The 22108-nt window shown below is 36.3% G+C and overlaps 2 protein-coding genes across 2 annotated transcripts in view; both read right to left on the bottom strand.

Moving 5' to 3' along the window:
- LOC135197901 (dual oxidase 2-like) overlaps positions 1 to 22108 on the bottom strand; it is a 1007375-nt gene that overhangs the window by 799024 nt on the left and 186243 nt on the right. The window lies entirely within an intron of this gene.
- Positions 14962 to 16938, bottom strand: LOC135197447 (uncharacterized). Its single transcript, XM_064224516.1, has 2 exons — positions 16785 to 16938; positions 14962 to 16670 (listed from the first exon to the last, which is right to left on the bottom strand). The coding sequence occupies exons 1-2, from the start codon at positions 16936 to 16938 to the stop codon at positions 14962 to 14964; spliced, it is 1863 nt and encodes a 620-aa protein (XP_064080586.1).

Here is a 22108-nt window from a genome sequence, read left to right as displayed (position 1 = left end):
AGCTTGCTTGTACGTACAATTAAATAAAAGTTGCATGACGGATGTGTTAACCATAAAGACCCTTAAACTATGCCCAGAAACAGTGAAAACCATCAAAGCCGAAACGACCAAATCAAAAGTAATAACTTCGTCATCCCACTTAGGAGACTGTAGTTCGTACCTAACCAAATGCAGACGTCAAGAAAAAAATTTTGTCGTAAACGTACTCCGGAATTCTGTGTGCAAATGGCCTTCATACAACTGGGGAACTTACAATCGGATCTAGCAGGATAGAATTGCCTTTTTTGATCATTATGGTGGGTACACACGTGCGAACCGAACCTTGTATTGTAACCGATTCTTGTAACAAAAACGCAAGTGTGGACGGTTCCTCGAACCCGAACCCCGAACCCGCGAGGTTCGAGGCTCGGTTCGCCCTCCGTCCCGCCAATTGTCGGTTTTTGGGCCCCGCATCAAAGGGAGGTCTCTTTGAACGTTACGCCATGTGGACGGGGGCCTGTATGACACGCGTAACAACAGAGGTTGCTGAACTTGTTAACACCGACTATGAACAAGACCGTCCATAGTAGAGTCCCTTGTTTTGGTCAGTCAGTACGTATATGTCTACCATGGCTGATTGGCTGATTGAAGTGACGAAGAGGTCCTTCAATTTATTAGCTATTACGAAGAAAAGACTTCTTGGAATCTCAAGTCAGCGAGTAATTCCCGTCCACTATTTCTACCCTTCTAGTATATAACCTTGATTGCCACCATCTTCTTTTATTTCGCTTCATCTTCGTTAAATAATGTGTATAAATGTACGCGGCAGCTGCTACTTGCATGGTGGCCATCGTCGGGTAAACAACCCGGACAGAGACAGACTGGTGATCGCAGTGGATTGAAATGAAGTTACGTGCTTAACGTGGTTACGGTTCGTCCTCTACATTTTGACACCTTGTAACCGTATATGCGTAACTCAGTTACGCATACAAGGTTCGGCTCTAAAAGATGTCACAGCGAACCACTTAGGCCATTTCATCTCCTGCCCCTCCAGTCCCTTCCACCATTGCTACCGATATTATTACTATTCCCCCTAAAAAAGACGATAATGATAATGACAATGATAATGGTGACGACCTCCACCTATATATACCAGTACCATTTCACATTAAATTTATGGCGAAGTTCCCGTGGGCATTTTCACTAATGGACGCACGGTTCCCGCGGGGAAGCCTGACCAGTCAACAAGTAGCAAGATTATTATTATGCCCGGCCATATTTCCGCGTCGAATAAAAGCAATGAGGAAGCTAAGCGGTTAATCAGATTACCTTTGGAGAATTTTACTTTCCGGTCTCATCCGCCTAATGGAGAGATCAACGGAGATTTGGCTCCGGTGAATATCGAAATCCATTCGGGAACGGAGGCTTCATTATTGTTCCTCTGCGTATTCCGACCCGGATTTCAAAGCCAGAAGGATCTGTTTCTCGAACCGCCTACTGACGGCCGTGAAAGTTTCACAAAATGAAGATTATTCATTATTTTTAAAATTGTTTTTTACTAGACCACTGAGCTGATTAGCAGCTCTCGCAGGGCTGCCCCGAAGGGTCTGTTTTTACTGATATTGTCTTTTTTTATATTCTGTCAATTCAATTACAATTTGTCCAAAAGTTTATATTTGGGTTAATTGCAAATGTTGAAATTTCTTACAAAATTTCATTGGTCGATCTATTTTCAAAACTTGATAGCCGATGCTGATTATATTTTGCAAAAGGATAAATCTGTAGCTTGTTATTTTTCATTATAATTCCATGGAAACTAAGCATTTCTAATTTAATTATATGTTGAAAAATCTCATGTGACAATTATTGTTTAAAAAAACTGTCACAGATCTTTAACGTCAGCTTTTTACTTTCTAATGAAAAATCTCATGGAACACTTATTGTTTAAAAAAACATTCACAGATCTTTCACGTCAGCTTTTTACTTTCTAATGATAGTAGCTGTAGCTCATTATTTCCACGCCATTCTACGGGAACCTTCAAGAAAGCCTAGATTTTATCCCCTCTTCAGGACAGGTTAGGACCAGAGTGATTAGTCTGTTGTAATTGTACCTACTGGAACGAAACTAATTAGCGAAGCTGATTACTGAACCTCATAACAGGTTGAGCTGGTTATTTCTTGTTGAAAGTTAAACATAGGTAAAGCTTTCCCTACTTGTGAGATATTAAAAATTACATTCCTTACAGAAAACGCATGCAGACATCAAAAATAAACTATTGTTAGTAAATATTTTTGAAGCAAAAACTTGTTACAATACAAAAAATGCAAAACTCCTATAGGCAAATGGCGGAACCTTTGGGCTCTTATACACGATTACACGATACTTGGCCAAGTACGGTTTCAAAGCATGGTACCGAAGCTGTGCTCGGAAACTGCTCGTGTAGACAGGAAGGCTGAACCACCTACATTTCCTGTGCAACTAAGAGTGAGCTGAATGTTTGCATACTTCGATGCCCATACCTAGACACTGATCGCCAAAACCATACTTCCCCACGTATCGTATATGAGCCCTTACTCACATGATTCCCGTACAAACGATATGTAAATAACTCACCAAACATTTACAGTACACATCAAATCTGGTACTTCACACTCTTCCGTAAATGGGAGCATCTAGAAATTAACAGAAAGTACAGTGCGACTGATCTTGCAATTGGAGTAAGAGGGTCCGATGTTAAGTAAGGCGAGAGAACAAAAAGAACGAACTAAAGTCTGCCTGAAGGCAAGCAAACCTTTTACCTTTACAAATAAAGTTCTCGCTTCTTCCTTCTATCGCGATCTCTCATCCTCAGCGGAGCTGAAACATTTTCCTCGAAAAACGTGAGAGGCGCAATCAATCACGGTTCATTTCGATTAATCTGTCATTAGAATAAATCAAAACAAATCAATTAAGTGTTTGAGATTATCTCTTAGCAGCCAGGCCGTTTCTGTGTATCCAATTTCGGCTAATTAATCTAAGCGCTGAGCTGATTACTCCCGTGCAATAAGCTTCGCAACAGGGCAATAGATCCCGCTATTGAGAGAGAGAGAGAGAGAGAGAGAGAGAGAGAGAGAGAGAGAGATTCTTAGACATATTGAATCTATAAGTCACAATTTATTTCTCAGTCTTGCAAATCTTCTATTTTAGCAATGTGATGTGCTTCAATAGTTAACAAAGGTAGAAGCAAACCAACAAGTCCACTCTGCAAAGGAGGGCTGGGTCGTTAACAACATCAGAGGAGAAGAGGGAGCGCGCTGGATGGAACATTGTTGTGAAATCGTGAAAAAAAATGAGGGGATAATTTAACTGATTTACCAGAGGTAAAGGAGTACGGATGAATGAGTTCACGGTTCCAGAAGCGAAATCAATAATAAAGAAACGGAGAAGAAGGAAAGCACTAGGCTATGTTGGAATTGCTGTCGTGATAATTTCACTTAAAAATGAAATGACACCTGGCATACTGACTAGACTGTTTTGCAGACTGCGAAATGATAAAACAGCCTGATGACTGGGAACTGGAAGTCACAGCAAAGATAAGAACAAAGGTGACGTCACTGCGTCGATCATAATGAAAACATTTATAAACTGATAAAATGCTTAGAGAAGAACACAATGGCTTTGGAGAAGGCAGTTTTATACATCAAAATATTTGCGTTAAGAAGCAGCACGCGGAATTTGAAAATCCCTTCCTGATGACTTGTATTGATTACTAGAATGTTGACCGACAACATTTTATAGAAGGTCTTACGTCACTGGTTTTCCAGTTATAAATGCAAAGCTAACTGAATGTAGTTTTTCAAACGATTTTGCAGTAAATACTGGGAGCAATGGGTGCAACACGGCAGTTATATCCTGCTTTGCTATTTCGCATTTTCGTAGAGTTTATAACGAAAAAAGTGGTTGAAGATATGAGAAGAGATTTACATTAGAGAAACGATGGAATTCTACCAGAATACAAATATGGAGCTGTATCAATCAGCCTAATGGCTCATGATTTAGATAAAATTCTTACAAGAATGCATTACATATCCAGAGAGAATTGAGGAAAACAGATATGTGGAAGACTGAAAAAGGCAAGCAAAAAAACAGAGAAGCCAAAAAAATGCAAGCAAAAAAAAAGGCAAGCCAAAAAAAGACAAGCCAAAAAGAAAAATAGGAAAGCCAATCATTAGGCAGACTTAAAATGATTTAGAATGGGTGAAATTATCTTTTAACGTAAACAACCAAATATTGTTAAAGATCATCTGTTATATGGCGAGCATCTTCTCAGATGAATACTTGCACAAGAAATCCATGGAAGAAAAACAAAAGCATTGGTAAATACAACTGCTGTGTAGTGACGGCATGATGAGCAAACGTCTATCAAGACATGCGAATCAAGCGCTATTATCAGGATATTAGAAATAAAGAAAGGAAAAAGGCTTCTGGTAAATATACACTTCAATAAATGGCTCAAGTAATTTAATAACAACGGTTTATACGACATGAGCATACCCTGAAGAGCTGAGGATGAAAATAGTTGAAAAATTCAAGAATCAAAGAATAATTCACCTTGATTTCTGAAGTTTTCTGGAAATGGCTCATGAATATTTTAGACGATTATAAATGGATGATATTCCACTTAATATACTCGTTATCAGATACTTAATCAACATCAGTGAAATTAATAAATACATCTCCGGAAACGAATCCTTGTTTTTCCCCAAAGTTCCAAAGTTCCAGTCACGTTAAACATATTGAAGTACACGTATAAAAATTCTTCACCATGGGGACGACACAGTATCTACACTTCAACTGTTACCATCTTTCATGCCCCGTTGGAAATTAGTGCCTTTAGTGCACCTCACGTGGTGCACTGTGGACAGCATTAATGTTGTTTGCAGTCCCTTCAGCCCCTAGCTGCACCCTTTTTAGTTTTCGCTTACTCAGGGAGCTTGTTTGGGGGGGGGGGGGGGCGTCAGGAAAGCATCATGAAAAAGCCTATGAAAGTCTGAAAAAGACGTTTCGCTTTGAGTAAAGATACAGGAATTTTAGGATAGGATATTTTCATTTATTTATTACAATGAAAATGTAAAAAAAAATTAATAAGGTTCATGTTAAACAGTATAAAATTTTTTTTTTAATAAAATATAGCGTATTAATTATTTTCGTTGGTGAAACGGCTCTATTTGACCATAGATTCTAGCACGTTTTAATTCATTTCGTGTACTGAATTTAGGCTGTTTCTGTTCGATTACTTTGTTTCCACTTATAACTGAGAATATATGGACGTGTTTAATTTGTGTCCTTTTTATTTGATCCTTGTTATTAGCATAAGTAGTACTATGTATGAGTATCAATTACGAAGACCACTTCACGTTAAGTTAGGAATATAATGTTTACAACTTATGCGTGAAGGGAAAATCTTGCAAGCGTCCCGCGATATCTGGAGGTCGCATCACGTCGTTTACTCTAACTACATTTCCGCTTCCTTTCTTCAGCCGCTTTGTCCAACCTCTTTAGATAAGCCTTGCATTTCATCTAATTCATTTTTGGATCTCTTGATCTTCCTGTCCAACCACTCCATCGCTCTATTTTCACTATCCTAAGTGCCGAATGGCCGAGAGTATCCAAGTCCTTGTCTCAACAGCCCTAATTTCATAAATCAACCAACAATTTTCCATGATTCAAAAGATAAGCTAAAATTTGAAGGGTCTGAATAAAACAAGAGAGATTTTTTATAAATGACTTATGCGACCATAACCAAACAGAACACGGAACAACAAATCAAAGTCATTACATTCTCCTTGAGCTTAACCCTGCCATCACGATCACCCCGCCAACTTCCCCCCTCCCCCTCCCCCAAAACCTCTCTGCTTGTTATAATGTAAACTTCATTACTACACTACTTTTAACTTGTTAATGACATATCATCTCCAAAAGAGTACCTCCAAAACAAGCAAACGGTGTCCCCCTTCTTTAAGAAAACGCGATAATTACACGGTTCACGGCTTAGGCCTACGAAACCCGTTTCACATGGAAAGATTTAGTTAACGATATGCCTAGCTGGAGGAAGTATCAACGGTAGACTTGATTGAATTCTTTTAGTTTTCTAATTACTTGTCCCATTAGACGAAATAAAATACGTATCGCTCTGGGGCATCTGAGAGAGAGAGAGAGAGAGAGAGAGAGAGAGAGAGACCCATTTCCGTAGAAGCCAAGGCGTTTTCCCCCGAGCACTACCACATGGGCGACTCCTGGTCAAAGAACCGCCGGGCGGAAAATCCCCATCTTCATAGGAGTTGACAGTAATGGTATTTATGTCTCGGCCATAAAATAGAATTATTCTGGAATTTTTGCGAGACAGCTCCAGATTCTGACAGTTAATTAAGAGGAATTTTTCATGCAGTTTTAACACTGAGACCTCGACTCTCCCCTGCATCATTTATTCTTCCGACCAAGGGCCCGAGCAGGATTTTAAAGTTAATTTTATATAATTTCTAAAAATTATATTTGATAACAAAAATAAAATGGGGATACTTCTCTCAGCGCAATATGAAATAACGGGCGGAAGTAAATCTCTCCAAAAGAGACAATGTAATGGAGTGCGCCTTTTTCGGAGAAATTTTAGCTCTCTTTGACGCACAGGGAATGTAAATTGTGTACGAGAATGGAAAAGCTAATGGAGTTTTGCCTCATCTGTTGACTCGTAACTCGTTCTATAAACATAATAGATAACAGCTTCATTAAATTTTGACTTGTTAATGAAAGTTATTTTTCTGTTAGATTTAAACTTAGTTTGATACAAGGAAAAAAAGTTCCTTTACATTTTAAGATATTTTCCTTTTACTACCTAAAAATTTTTTAAAAGTTACTCGAGACGTCTCAGCCTATATGAATTTGGTCTTGAAATTTAATGATAAGGATGGAAGTGACCCAAATATAAGCAACTATCCAAAGAACAGTTGTTCCCTGTCCCTCAACCGAGTGTCTGACCTTTGACCCTGTCTCGTCATGCTATCTGTCAAGTGTCTATGTGAGTGTCACATGTGGTTTCGAGTCCTGTTAAAAATTGAAATGATAAAACCAACAATCAACTCTAGGCCATTCCTGGTTTATGAATTCAGAAGTTGATACAAACACGAACCGTAGAATTGCGTTCTACGTACTCTCATCGTGAAATTAAAATACAAATCAATATTCAAAATGCCATTAACATTCGCTGATTTCCTTGTTATCATTTCACTGAAGTCAGACTGCGCAAGAATCGGATAAAAGTCGACATCTGTAACATAATTACGTCCCTGCAACAGCTCAAATTGATGCTGGAGTTAGCACAAATATAAAAGAAAATCAAGAAACACCGACTTTGATAATCTGGTGCGTGTGGAGGTGGGGGGGCGGGGGGGGGGGGGCGGGAAGGGGTCAGACGAGGTGATTCAGATAATTAACTTTCCTTAATGGTGTGGCCGTTTGGGTGATGCGCTCAGATTAGTTAACAGACGAATAGAAGGGGCCATGCCGGAATACCTGCCCTACCCATTCTTAATTAGCAGTTCCCGGTAATTTATGCAGTTTGTATTGAGCTGTATTAAGCGAAATAGTATTTGAAGACAAAAAGCCCATAGCTGCACCCACCTTTTAGCTTGTACTTTATCTCCATTCCCGCTTCATTTCTTCAGACTCACTGTTAAACCTCTCTTTTACCTCTTAGTGCAACTGTTAAGTTTTCTCTTCAGTTCCACCTTTAGCTCCTTGTACTTCATCTTTATTTCCTGGATCAGTTTAACTTGCAGTCCAGCCACTACAACTCCCTCTTTTCACCGTCTTGAGAGCCGAATGATCAAAAGTGCCGCAGTGCTTTGCTTGGTAGCCTACAATTCATGAAATCATTAGTTAAGCTATCTTGACAGAGGCAACTTGTCCGATTTGGCTTCTTGACGGGGCAATTTGTCTGATTAGGCTTTCTAGGCGAAGGAAACTTTTCTGGTTAGGCTTTTCTGACAGAGGAAATTTGCTTGGTTCGACTTTCTTGACGAAGGCAACTTGTCAGGTTAGGCTTTCTTGACTGAGGCAATTAGTCTGGTTAGGCTTTCTTGACAAAGGTAACTAGTCAGGTAAGACTTTCTTGACACAAGTAACTTGTCAGGTTATGCTTTCTTGACTGGGGCATCTTGTCAGGGTAGGATTTCTTGAAGGCGGTTTTTTGGTAAGACTTTCCTGACAAAGGCAACTTGTCTAATTAGGGTTTCCTGATAAAGACAATTTGTCCGATTAGGCATCATGACAGGAGCAACTTGCCTGATTAGGATTTATTCTGCTTTCTCAGAATTCTTTTCATTTATAAAAGTATTATTTAAAATAATTTTAAATGCATGCTACTATGCCGGTAATTCTTAATGTTCTTAGTGGCGTTTCGTCTTTTATTATAAGAAATGTATATCTATTGAATAACAACAGTAATATTTTATCTCTATCATAACAGCTGCATTTTCGTAGGTATTTTAATTTTCCATATATGATACGATCCAGAGATGATTTAGCCGACTGACCCTGAGAGAAATCCTTATCATTTAATTCAGCATTTTCAGTGATGCTAATCTGATACAGTTAAATGTGGTTTGTAACCGAGCGCTTCTCATACCTGATTAAAGACAAGAGAGGGAAAGGGCCAAGGGCCAATATTATCTTTTGCCCTCATTTTTCTTTTAGGTAACGATAAACCATTCTTTCATTTCTATTTTCTACAAAATAATAGAAGAAAAAGAAGCTCTAACTCCGGCCATCACAGTAACAATATGATCAGAAATAACGATATATTCCTCAACCCTCATTTAATATTACGTCGGTCTCTGAATTCCATTCCGCTCCTGCCAGAACGAATGAAGATTAATAACGACTGATATACATAAAAATAACTCGGTTTTGATGAGTCATGCTGCCGTAATGTCCGGGGGCTTAAATAAATTCCGCTGGGTTCTTTCGAATCGTGGCAGATTCATTTCCTAAATTTCCCATTTGGGAGTCAGCATTTACAGATGGATATGTCTTGAAGGCACGCTCACAGCTTGGTTTATTAGACCCTTATTATCAATGAATATAATTCATTGGTATTAGATAAGGCTCACTCAAACACACATACATACACACACGCAAGTATATATACATACATAAATACGTATACACATACATTACACACACACACACACATTTATATATATATATATATATATATATATATATATACGTATATATATATATATATATACGTATGATATATTATATATATAATATACATATATATATATATATATATATATATATATTATATATATATATATATATAATAGACGACAGTAAAGCGTTAAATGTTAAAAGTTACAAGGGAAAAATAGATCCTCGGTGAGGTAAACCGTTTTTGAGTTGCATAAGGCTTACAGAAGTTTGTAGGGGAGGCGAATTACAGACACTTGGCAAATCTATGGTGGAAATATAATTGAGTGAAAATGTGGAATAGTTTGTTTTGGTGTCGTTTGGTCACGTGGGAAGAAAGGGGACAATCGGTTAATTTTCAATTTTCAATAGTTTTACGCAGAATGAAGAGAGCCCAAGAAATTTATTTATTAGATGGAATGAGAGCCTTTCATACCCAGTAAGTGAGATATACAGGACTGCATAGAAGAGAGAGAGAGAGAGAGAGAGAGAGAGAGAGAGAGAGAGAGAGAGACCATGCACTTTGGTGATCTTACTCTGTATGTGCATTTAATGGTCTTCGAAAACCTCCAGCACAAATCAGGACAGACGTCCACTTGGACGGTGGTTCGATCCCATGGGGGGACAAAATTATTATCAACTAAAAAATTCCCCTTCGGTACATATATGAAAATATATCAATTCCGAGGTAGAGTGAATTTAGATATTAAACGACATTTGTAGCTCGAATGATATATAAATGAATCACGGTTCGATGTGATAATCATTCATATATATATATATATATATATATTATATATATATATATATATATATATATATATCATAAATTGTCTTGAATAACGACTACCGGCGCCTTAACTCTTTCCAATAAACAGAAAACAAAGTTATTGTTGATCGTATTCTCTCAATGATCCAAAGCATTATTGAATTAACCCTTAATAATTCCACAATGAACAATTTACAAATATTTCCGTGAATTTCAGAGCAGTGGCTAAATCCTTGGGAAAAAATCATAACGAGATATAATTAATTGGCAACCAAAGTATTAATTCATTTGGCGAACCATGTTGCCAGACCACCTTTCCTGAGGATCGAGTTGCCACGTCGTTATTTCCGCTCATTTTTCACGGTTGCTCGCTAATTATGCCGGCATGAATGATATTTCGGGCAATTTGTAAAACTCGTCATTGATTAATCGCATTTTCATTTAAGTACGTCAGCAAATGAGTTTATGAGCGAAATATAATTGGAATTTTAAAAAATCACGATGAAAAAAGAGAGGACATTAGTCTACGATTTCGTCACCCCAAGATTTTTAATTCACATCTGCAGGTTCTTTTAATGGTAGAATTTCTTTCTCATAAAGACCCATTAGTAGTTTTCAGTTTCATTATCACTTTTCTCAATCACTGACCAATTTTCCATCCTCACTGCGTTTACTATTCTGACAGAATACTAATCTGTTTCTTTGCGGACTAGATTACTGATCACATTCCTTCTCTTGCAAATCAGAAACTCTTACTTACTGACCTGTTACGATCATTAATTTCATGGGAAATAACATAAAAAAAAATCATTGTAATTCAGTATGAAAATGGTAAATTGCATAACAACTTCTGTATAATTCAGATGAATCTTGAAAATAAAATAAATATTCAGTATAATTCATAAAGAAACTGGAGAATGAAACTGGGTGATAACATAGCAGATTCAGTACAATTCAGAATGAAACTGCTAAATGACATAAAACCTGCAGTATAATTCCATATGCTTCCTTGACCTCATTATACAAACAGAAAAAGAAAATCGGGCGGAATAATTCGATATATCGCGATATTAACATTACTGTCTGAAATTCAAAATTCCTAATTTATGACTTGGCTCCATTTTGATTGAATCAACCATTAATTCATTTCGGCGCAGAGCGAAGGACCAGGTTTATCTGGTTCACTGGCTGCCAATGCGACACCAAAATTAATGGTTTATGCTCAGATTAATCTAGAGGCTCTAGCAGAGGGCTAGGTCGGATGTGTGGGGTGCTTTTTTTTTATTTCAATAAGGGCGGGAATTTGTTCACCTATGCAACGATTTTATTTCTACGGTGTGTGTGTGTTGTGTGTGTGTGTGTGTGAGAGAGAGAGAGAGAGAGAGAGAGAGAGAGAGAGAGAGAGTTAAAACATATCAGCATTTACAGTACAAATACAAGCAATGTCTCCACCAAGAATTACTGTTCATAATTAGCACGTATTTGGGTCTAATGTGGACCGAACCATTGTTATTTAAACCAACAGGTACCCCACTTAGGCCTTCGGCAGTCACGCCTAAGCAAAGCCTATCACAGAGGCCAGCAGGTGGCACTGGAATCTCTTCTTCCAGTTGCATGACATATCAGAGTAACTAAAGAGACTAAGGGCGCTGTCACACTAGCGGAATTTCCGTTGACTTTTGAATTTGACGTCGACTTTCCATGTTTTGACGACGACTTTCTGGTGTCGTCGTCACGAATTTTGAAAACGGTACCGATCGAATTCAACCCATCACTACCGCCGACTTTATTGTTTGTTTATATCTCGGAGAGCGCGCATTTCCAGTCATCAAAATGATCAGCTGCAAGAGGGGTTCTTGGTACAGTGGACAAGATTGCCAGAACAGTTTTTGGTCGAAGATATGGGGGAGAGACGATGTTTATGGGACCATAAGCACGATAGTTTTATGAAAAAGGGTCTTAGATGAAAAAATGACCAAGAAATCACCATTCTACTCAGGGAATACTTTCCTGAGTTTGCTGATCTTTATATATATATAAGCATGCTATATCGTGAATATCAGATTGTTATATGGCCTAGGTCTGTGTCGAGTTATGGTTTTTAGATTTTATAATCCATGAACTCTGGTTCTTTTAAAAATATATATGATTGTTCAATTTTAAGTTTCCTTGTTTAATTTTTAATATAAAGGTATAACATGAAAAATTCTATTAACTTAAAATATATTTACAAACTGAAACATACAAAATTAACACACTTCATGTATAACACCAGGAACTTCTATAATAATATAAAGGTCTAATGAAGATCTTGCGAGTATAATCAGGATCAGGAAAAGTACTGCACGTGATTACAATCTGGCGAAGAATCAGGAGTCTCTAAGGATGAAATAAGATCCAAGGACCAAGAGTCTAGGGTCTAGGATCAAGAATGGAGAAGACTGACCAAGGTCTAAGGAGTTTGTTACGGGTGGCTAGGTGTCAGGTAGTGATCAGAGAAATGCCGGGGACTCTCCATGTTAAGAATACAAAATCAAACAAGGACAACCAAATAAAGAAATAACTTCTTTAGTCCATGGAGTGAAAATATAAACAAGAGATGGCAGCACAGCATTCCTCGACAAACCCCCCTACTAAGTTTGAACGACATGCTTAAAATAAAAAAACTATATGCATCTACTGATCATATCTGAACACACATTATCAGACCCTCTTATGTACTCAATAAAGAAAGAATATGGTTGCAAACTTAATGCCCAACGCATAAGGCGGTCATTCTTATTTTTCATACTGCTAAGATACTTAAGAGGTGCATGATCTGTTTGAAGAACAAATTCTCTACCATACAAAAATTCTTTAAATCTTTCTATTCCCCAAACAATTGCAAAAAGTTCTTTCTCAATAGTAGAGTAATTCAATTCAGATTTATTTAATTTCCTACCTGCATAGCAACTGGTTTAGAAAACTGGTTTAAACATACCATCATGATCCTGCAATATAACAGCACCCAAACCATGATACGACGCATCTGTTCGCAAATAAAACTTCTTTTCTACATCAGGCAACATCAAGATAGGAGATTTTAAAAGATAAGCTTTAAGATCATTGAAACATTTAAGTTGATTATCAGACCAATTTAATTTATTACTACAGTTTTTCCTCAATAAATCATTAATCGGGGCAGCCAAAATAGAAAAGTTTGGAATAAATCTATTGTAATACCCTAATGTTCCCATAAATGAACGTAAGTCCTTCTTTGTTGTTGGAACAGGCATATTAACAATATCATCTACTCTGGATTTAATAGGCGATAAACAGTTATTTTCCTAGTTTATACCCAAGATACTTTATTTCACTGAATGCGAAGAAACATTTATCAGGACCAGCTGTTAGGCCATGGTCACGAAGTCTTGAAAGAACTAATTTAATATGATTAAGATGATCTCTCCAGGATTTACTGAAAATAACAATGTTATCAAAATAACAAGATACATTTGATAACCTGACAATACTTGTCTCATCAATCTTACGAATGTTGCACACGCGGTTTTAAGACCAAATGGCATAACTTTAAATTCCATTAACCCATACTTAGTAGAAAAAGCTGTATATTTCATAGCTCTAGGATCTAATGGAACCTGCCAGTACCCCTTACACAGGTCTAATTCAGTAAAATATTTAGCGCCATTCATTTTATGTAAATAGTCATTTATACTAGGCATCTGTTCTGCATCAAATTCTGAATATTTATTAAGAGTTCTATAATCAACACATAAACGTATATTTCCATTAGGTTTTCGTACAATAACAACAGGTGAACAATAATCAGAAGTTGAAGGTTGAATAATATCCATATCAATCATTCTATCTACCTCCTTATTAAATTCATCGAGCAAACTTAAAGGAATTGGGTAATTCTTAGCTCTGATTGGTTCCTCACTTTGCAATTTTACATTATGAGAAATAGTTTTAGTACGACCAGGAGTATCACTCATGACGTCTGTAAATGACTTCAATAAACATTCAAGATCATTAATTTTATCAGATGACAAAGATTCACAAAAATTATAATTACCAGAGTTTTCATCTCTTGATGGCAATTCACAACAATTATCGTCAGTAACGGCAATAACAGGCTGTACTTCAGCTTGAAGTGCTGAAAACAAATTTGATGAATTTACAAGATCATTTATTTCTTGTTGAATTACACTAATCTTAGTTCTTCTATGATAAGTTTTAAGCATATTTGCATGATATAACTTTAATCTATTTCCTACTTTGACATAGTAATCAACACCATTAGAATGAACATCAGTGATTACATATGGACCTTTCCATTGCATAAGGAATTTATTTGAACTATTTGGAAGCATAACCAAAACTTCATCATTAACCTTGAATTTCCGAGAGGAGGTTTTCTTATCAAAATACTCTTTATATTTCTTGGCACTAACCTTGGCATTATTTACTGCAACTTCAGCCATGCTCTGCAATTTATCTCTAAGGTTAATTATGTACTGATAACTAGTAGTTAATTCTCCATCAATACTGTTATTAGATACCAATTCATGTAAAATAGATAATGGACCTCTTACATTTCGACCGAACAGCAATTCAAAAGGACTGAACTTTAAACTATCATTTGGAATTTCACGATATGCAAATAAGGCAACATTAATATATTTATCCCATTCATTCGGGTTATCAATACAAATTTTCTTGAGCATATTTTTCAAAGTTCCATTCATACGTTCAACCATTCCGTTACAAGATGCATGATAAGGACTTGTGTAAATGGCTTTGATACATAATAGTTTATTAATTTCACACATAAGATCAGACTTGAATTGAGTGCCACGATCACTAAGGATTTCTTTGGGTATACCAACTCTACAAAATATCTCCATTAATGCCTCAGCTACAGAAACTGTATCAATATTGCGTAAAGCAACTGCTTCGGGATATCGAGTAGCCATATCTATCACCGTAAGATATACTTATGACCTTTCTTAGTAGAAGGAGTGATAGGACCAATTAGATCAATAACAATACGTGAAAAAGGTTCATTCACAATGGGCATTGGCACTAAAGGTACTTTCTTTGGTTTACTGCTGAACTTTTGACACGAATGACAAGATTTACAGAATCTATGTATATCTAAGCTTGCCCTCGGCCAATAGAATTTCTGCATGATCTTATCTATAGTCTTACGAGATGAAAAGTGTCCCGCCAATAAAGATTCATGTGCTAACTTCATGATTATATTACGGTACTGAACTGGCACAACTAACTGTAATTTTCCCACATCTTCAGGTTTACTACTTTCAATGCACTTACGATATATTAAACCTCCAATATTTACGTACTTTATTGTCCGACATTTTAAGGTTACACTTTCTTCGTTATCAAGCAACTTACGAATACTAGCAAGTGAAGGACATTCATTTTGATACTTCCTAAATTCATCAGAATTAAGACCATATTCCTTATCCAAAGATTCAAGATTACTAGACATAGGACGTTCATTTACTTTACACTTAGTTTTTTCTCTCGTTACAACATTAACGTTAACGTTACGATCAGAAGCAAACTCATCACCGTTAATTAAACTTAAACCTGCATCAACATTATGTTTAAGTCCAGGTATAAGACCAATAATGACATCTGCGCAACGTATGGGGGCAACAATAGCTTTAACTTCACCAGAAAAGAATTTAGACTCAACAATTGTATGCACTGTATTTAGGTACAAAGGTCTACCAAGATAGTCATAAACTTTCACTTTCCTGCCACGAGGGTAATTTAAAGGTACTAATGTATCTCTAACAACCACGGTATTGCACCCAGTATCAAAAACTATCTCAACTGACTGATCAAAAATCTTTCCATCGGTATCAGTTACACAATTATGCAATTTTTCTTCACGGCCAAGTACTACACCTATTTTAGGCACTACTTTATCAGATTTCTTATTTAATTTGTACACAGAGCAATTAGGACGAATATGACCAACTTCACCACAATGATGACATTTAACATTAGAATCAGATGTAGTTACCGAATTCGAAACTTTAGGAGAAATTGAATTTTTATCAGCAAGAGGTTTAGCATGAGGTTTAGAGTGAATTTTATCATTACTCTTACGGCATTTCTTCATACCATGAGCAACTAGATATCTATCTGCACTCTCAGCAAGTTGACACGAATTCTGAAATGACTGTTCTAGCAAAAATGAACGAAGATCATTAGAACAACTAGATAACATTTGATCAAAAATCATAAAATCTCTAACAGATTCATAATTTTTCTCTACATTTGCTAGTTCCAACCACTTATCAAAATATTGTCCCAATTTACAATTGAACTGTACAAAACTTTCGTCAGTATCAATAATAGAATCTCTAAACTTCCTTCGATATACATTAGAATTAATGTGAAAAGCTTTAAGCAGAGCTTTCTTAAGTGCAACAAAATTATTGACAATATCGCTGGACAAGCTACAATAAACTTTCAAAGCTCTACCACGCAATAGAGTTCCCAATAACATTGAATAATTTTCTTCTTTCCATTTGTAAAATTTCGCTAATCTCTCAAAGCGATCTATGTACAAGTCTATTTCGTCTACGGTCTCGTCAAATGGTGGAATTTTAGGCAAAGAAGACCTTAAGGGATCAACAATGGGATTATGATCTGGAGTGTAATCAGGACTAGATTTCAATTTAAGTACCTCTAATTCATGTTTTCTTTCTCTCTCTCTCTCCTCGTCTACTCTCTCTCGCTCTCTCTCTAGTTTATCTAACTCACGCTTTGCGACTCTTTCTTCTCTTTCTTCGTCTGCTTTCTTTCGGACCTCGTCATATTCTATCTGAAGCTTTAACTGTTTCTGTACAAATTCATCAATTTGAGTACCAGTAAGGCCTTGTTTAATTGCACTGTCAATTAACGGTTTAACATCCATAATGAAAATTAAAATTCAGTACACGATAACTAAACGTACAAAATACATCCAAGTAACATTCCCTTGAAAACAAGTGAACGACAACTAGAAAATTACACTCTACGTGAATAATCAATCATCGTAAAATGTAAACACTACCTAATGAATGCGAAGTTAAACTTTGACCCACGCATAAATTATTCGACAGACTGCTAAGAACAAGTCACTTAAAGCAAGCCCATTATAGCAATAACGCAGTTACATTGTTAGCAAACACTGAATCACAAAACTAATTCATAATGTATTGCTGTAAACAAATCGCGCAAACTTTATATAAGTTTAAGAATGCACACAAAAATTAAGCATTTAATCAGATACTCAACCTCTAATTAATGCCCGTATACTAATAAGAATGCAAAAGTTATTGTAAGCATATAATCAAGATACTTAACATCTAATTAACGCTCTATACAAAAACGCATTGCAAAACTTTAAAAACTTTAAGTCAACAACAGGACAGCGACATACCACCAGCCATAAATTTTCCATAACAAAACTTCCTTTTTAACAATTTCAAGGTCTTACCTTACTTCCATAGAATCAAAAAGGGAAGATAAACAAGACTCAATTTGAAACCAACAAACACCTGGGGTCCAAGTCAGACACTTCTCTCGTCAATTCCTGGTACAAAATCAAATAGAAAACAGAAAACATTAAATTCATGAACAAATCATCCTACTCACTGCGCCAATTGTCGAGTTATGGTTTTTAGATTTTATAATCCATGAACTCTGGTTCTTTTAAAAATATATATGATTGTTCAATTTTAAGTTTCCTTGTTTAATTTTTAATATAAAGTGGTTATAACATGAAAAATTCTATTCTAATTAACTTAAAATATATTTACAAACTGAAACATACAAAATTAACACACTTCATGTATAACACCAGGAACTTCTATAATAATATAAAGGTCTAATGAAGATCTTGCGAGTATAATCAGGATCAGGAAAAGTACTGCACGTGATTACAATCTGGCGAAGAATCAGGAGTCTCTAAGGATGAAATAAGATCCAAGGACCAAGAGTCTAGGATCAAGAATGGAGAAGACTGACCAAGGTCTAAGGAGTTTGTTACGGGTGGCTAGGTGTCAGGTAGTGATCAGAGAAATGCCGGGGACTCTCCATGTTAAGAATACAAAATCAAACAAGGACAACCAAATAAACAAATAACTTCTTTAGTCCATGGAGTGAAAAAATACACAAGAGATGGCAGCACAGCATTCCTCGACAAAAACAAGGACAGCCAAATAAAGAAATAACTTCTTTAGTCCATGGAGTGAAAATATAAACAAGAGATGGCAGCACAGCATTCCTCGACAGTCTGCTCTCATTATGTTTTTTGTTTGTTTGCTTGCATTAGCAAATAATATAAGCAAAAACTCAGAAAAAGTCGACGGAAATTTCACTAGTGTGACAGCGCCTTTAAGGCTACGATGGCTCCTGGCGGGATAGGATCAGAATCCTGTTCTATCAGCTTTCCAGGCCCACAACTGAGCTTTCACTTTCGACTCCGAAGCCTTCCATTAAGCAGTGGAGTTGCCCCTAAGCTTAGGAGGCTTAAGGTTGTTGCACCTAGACCTAGGGAGACCTGCACGTAGCTGGAATATCAGGCAACTTCAATAGGTCCCTTAGCCGAAGCTTGGCAAAGAATACAAGATGTTCAGGAGAGAGAGATGGCAAATCATTCAAGTAAATATATCTAACGATGAAGAATGTCAACTTGAATGACAAAAAGAAGATAGATATTATTCACTTTTATTACTATAATCATTGGAAATCATCAAATGTTGAAATGGGTTATATTAATAAGACCACACACTAGTAAGCCAAGCTTCCACAGATTGGAATGCCTAAAATAAAAAGAAGAGACAACAAAGAGGGAATAACCCCAACAATAATGATAAAAACACCAATGAAAATCAAAGAGTGCGGCATTGCTAAAAGTCACTTATGATTCACCCCTTAACATCGGTACAGACACTTCAGTTTTACAGCCAAAGATATGAAAGGCTGCTGGTGCAGGGTAGTGTGACAACGTGGCATCTCGACAGAGTGAATACTGACTCTGCCAAGAGGGGAACATGCACTAGTTTAGCTCCTTTTTGAAAGACAGTTGGTGGAAGATGACCAAACTAGATGTCTAATCAATATTTTTGTAACAACAGGCGGCCTTATGAACAATCCTGCACCTAGTTTCTATCAACATGATAGTAAATATTCCATAAAATGCTGTGCAAAAAGAAAGCTTGGCGTCGGAGGTCACACCAAGTCTTGTCAGGTATTCAGAAAGATTACAAATATCGTTGCCTATCCAAAAACAAATCTTGGAGCAGGAGAGCGTTGCCAAACTGACTAATTACTTGCCTTAATTTTCACAATAGCGCAATACCATTACCCTGAGGAACACCAGACAAAAATAGTACGTTGATTACAATGGTCATCAAAAACTACTCTTTGCACCTAGTCGCATAAAATGCCCCGAATGGGATTAATTATAGTATGGACCATCCAAAATCCATGGCTGGCTTACATTAAAGGCCGCACCAAAAATCAATTTATATAGGCTACAAAAAATAATAATTTCCAAGTTGCCTTAGGGGTAACTTGTTAACATATGAAAGAAACCATAATTTCCAAGTTGCCTTAGGGGTAACTTGTTAACATATGAAAGAAACCAAAAGCACTGTCAAAATAATAAAGTTATTAATTCCCAAAGAACTGAAATATATTACCAGGAAATGGAGAGAGAGAGAGAGAGAGAGAGAGAGAGAGAGAGAGAGAGAGAGAGAGAGAGAGAGAGCCAATGATAAGGTTATAAAGTAGAAATAAATGAATCCTGGTAATATCGCTTTACTTCCACGATAGTAAAACGCGGTGGTCGGGAGGCGGGGTGGGGATGATAGGGGTGGAGAAGGTTTTACGATACAATCAAAAGAGATTTATGAACCGAGACACAAGAATGGCAAATAAACTAAAGGAGCAACCTCGAAATTTACGAGAGAGAGAGAGAGAGAGAGAGAGAGAGAGAAGAGAGAGAGAGAGAGAGTTTAAAGTCCTTGGACCTTCAGAGAGAGAGAGAGGAGAGAGGAGACCAGAGGAGTGGGGAGAGAGAGAGATAGAGAGGAGAGAGAGAAAGAGAGAGAGAAGAGAGAGGATAGATAGAGGTTTAAAGTCCTGGACCATTCAGAGAAGGAGTAGAGAGGGAGTGAGAGAGAGAAGAGCGAGAGAGAGAGACGAGTAGCCGGATATGAGAGAGAGAGAGTGAGAGATATGAAATAAGAATTGCCTGGTAACTATTCCTAGCACACCTCGATTCTGTTTCAAGGCCGATAAAAAATGGAACAATTTTTAACTGATCCGAAAAAGGTCGATCACAGGGGTTCCAAATCCGTTTTAATTCCCTTCACGCTTACGCACACTGGAGACCCTTTCAATGCAGCACTGCAAACGGCTTTATCTCCAACATTTCATAATGAAAAGGGCCATATTCCTTTTGCCATCTCTCTCTCTCTCTCTCTCTCTCTCTCTCTCCTCACTGCCTCACAAGACTTAGGCTTTGAATAATATTACCCGCATATATGCACATGAATAACATCGTTTTCTAATAAGGAATAGCAAAACCTTTAAAAGTATTCTCTCTCTCTCTCTCTCTCTCTCTCTCTCTCTCTCTCTCTTTGGTCTCATAAGTAAGATAGTCCATTTTCTCTCAAAAAAATTGCAGGTATATGTGTTTATGTGCACGAATAATACCATATTCTAATTAAGAATAGGAAACCCTTGACATGTGCTCTCTCTCTCTCTCTCTCTCTCTCTCTCTCTCTCTCTCTCTCTCTCTCTCTCTCTGTTTCATTTTGATACCAGCGAAGAGCCGTTTCTTATTAAAATAGAGAATTCACATAAATACATGAAACCAGTTAAAGCCTGATTCGCTCAATTATAGGTGAATTGAAGATGAAACTATTGTGTATAAAACTCGCAAGACACATTAGGTAGTACAGCATACAAGTGACGACAGGACAGGTTTCCTTTAGTTTAGTTTTTTCCGTCCCGTTTATTCTCATCCCACTTCAATATACAACTTTTTAAACTTTGCCTTGCTTTCACATCTCGCTTGAAACCATACCTTTGGTCCTATCCTTGAGGAGTATAGTTGAGTCATCTTCATTTTCCGTCACATTTGCTTTAATTAAACTGTTATACCTCTTCTTAGTACAATAGTCTCATTTTCAGACATACATATTATTTATATGCTATTGTATATGTATTATTCAAATAATTTTTCAAATGCAATTTGCACATTAAGTTGCTGTGTAATTTACTCTTCAAGGTTTGGCGATAATTAAACACTGAGTTAGTTATATAAAGTATATCGTGTTAGACACGAAACACATTGCCAATGAATTGAATTTCTTCAAGTATACACAGACACAGACACACACACACACACACACACACACATATATATATAGATATATATATATATATATATATATATATATATATATATATATACATATATATATATACGTATATATATATATATATATGTGTGTGTGTGTGTGTGTGTTGTGTCTGTGTATACTTGAAGAAATTCAATTCATTGGCAATGTGTTTCGTGTCTAACACGATATACTTTATATAACTAACTCAGTGTTTAATTATCGCCAAACCTTGAAGAGTAAATTACACAGCAACTTAATGTGCAAATTGCATTTGAAAAATTATTTGAATAATACATATACAATAGCATATAAATAATGGTATGTCTGAAAATGAGACTATTGTACTAAGAAGAGGTATAACAGTTTAATTAAAGCAAATGTGACGGAAAATGAAGATGACTCAACTATACTCCTCAAGGATAGGACCAAAGGTATGGTCCTATCCTTGAGTCGAGCTATTTCAAAAACATGCAATAAGTAAATTATATATAATATATATATATATATCTATATATCTATATATATATATACGTATATATATATATACTGTATGTATATATATATATATATATATATACATATATATATATACATATATATATATATATATGTGTATAAATATACGTATATATATATATATATATATATACTGTAATATATATATATATACGTCTATATATATATATA

The sequence above is a fragment of the Macrobrachium nipponense genome, chromosome 21 (assembly GCF_015104395.2).
Source record: "Macrobrachium nipponense isolate FS-2020 chromosome 21, ASM1510439v2, whole genome shotgun sequence".
In the NCBI taxonomy this organism is placed as follows: domain Eukaryota; kingdom Metazoa; phylum Arthropoda; class Malacostraca; order Decapoda; family Palaemonidae; genus Macrobrachium; species Macrobrachium nipponense.
Note: the sequence above shows the minus strand (reverse complement) of the source record. Positions and strands in the feature narration are given on the sequence as shown.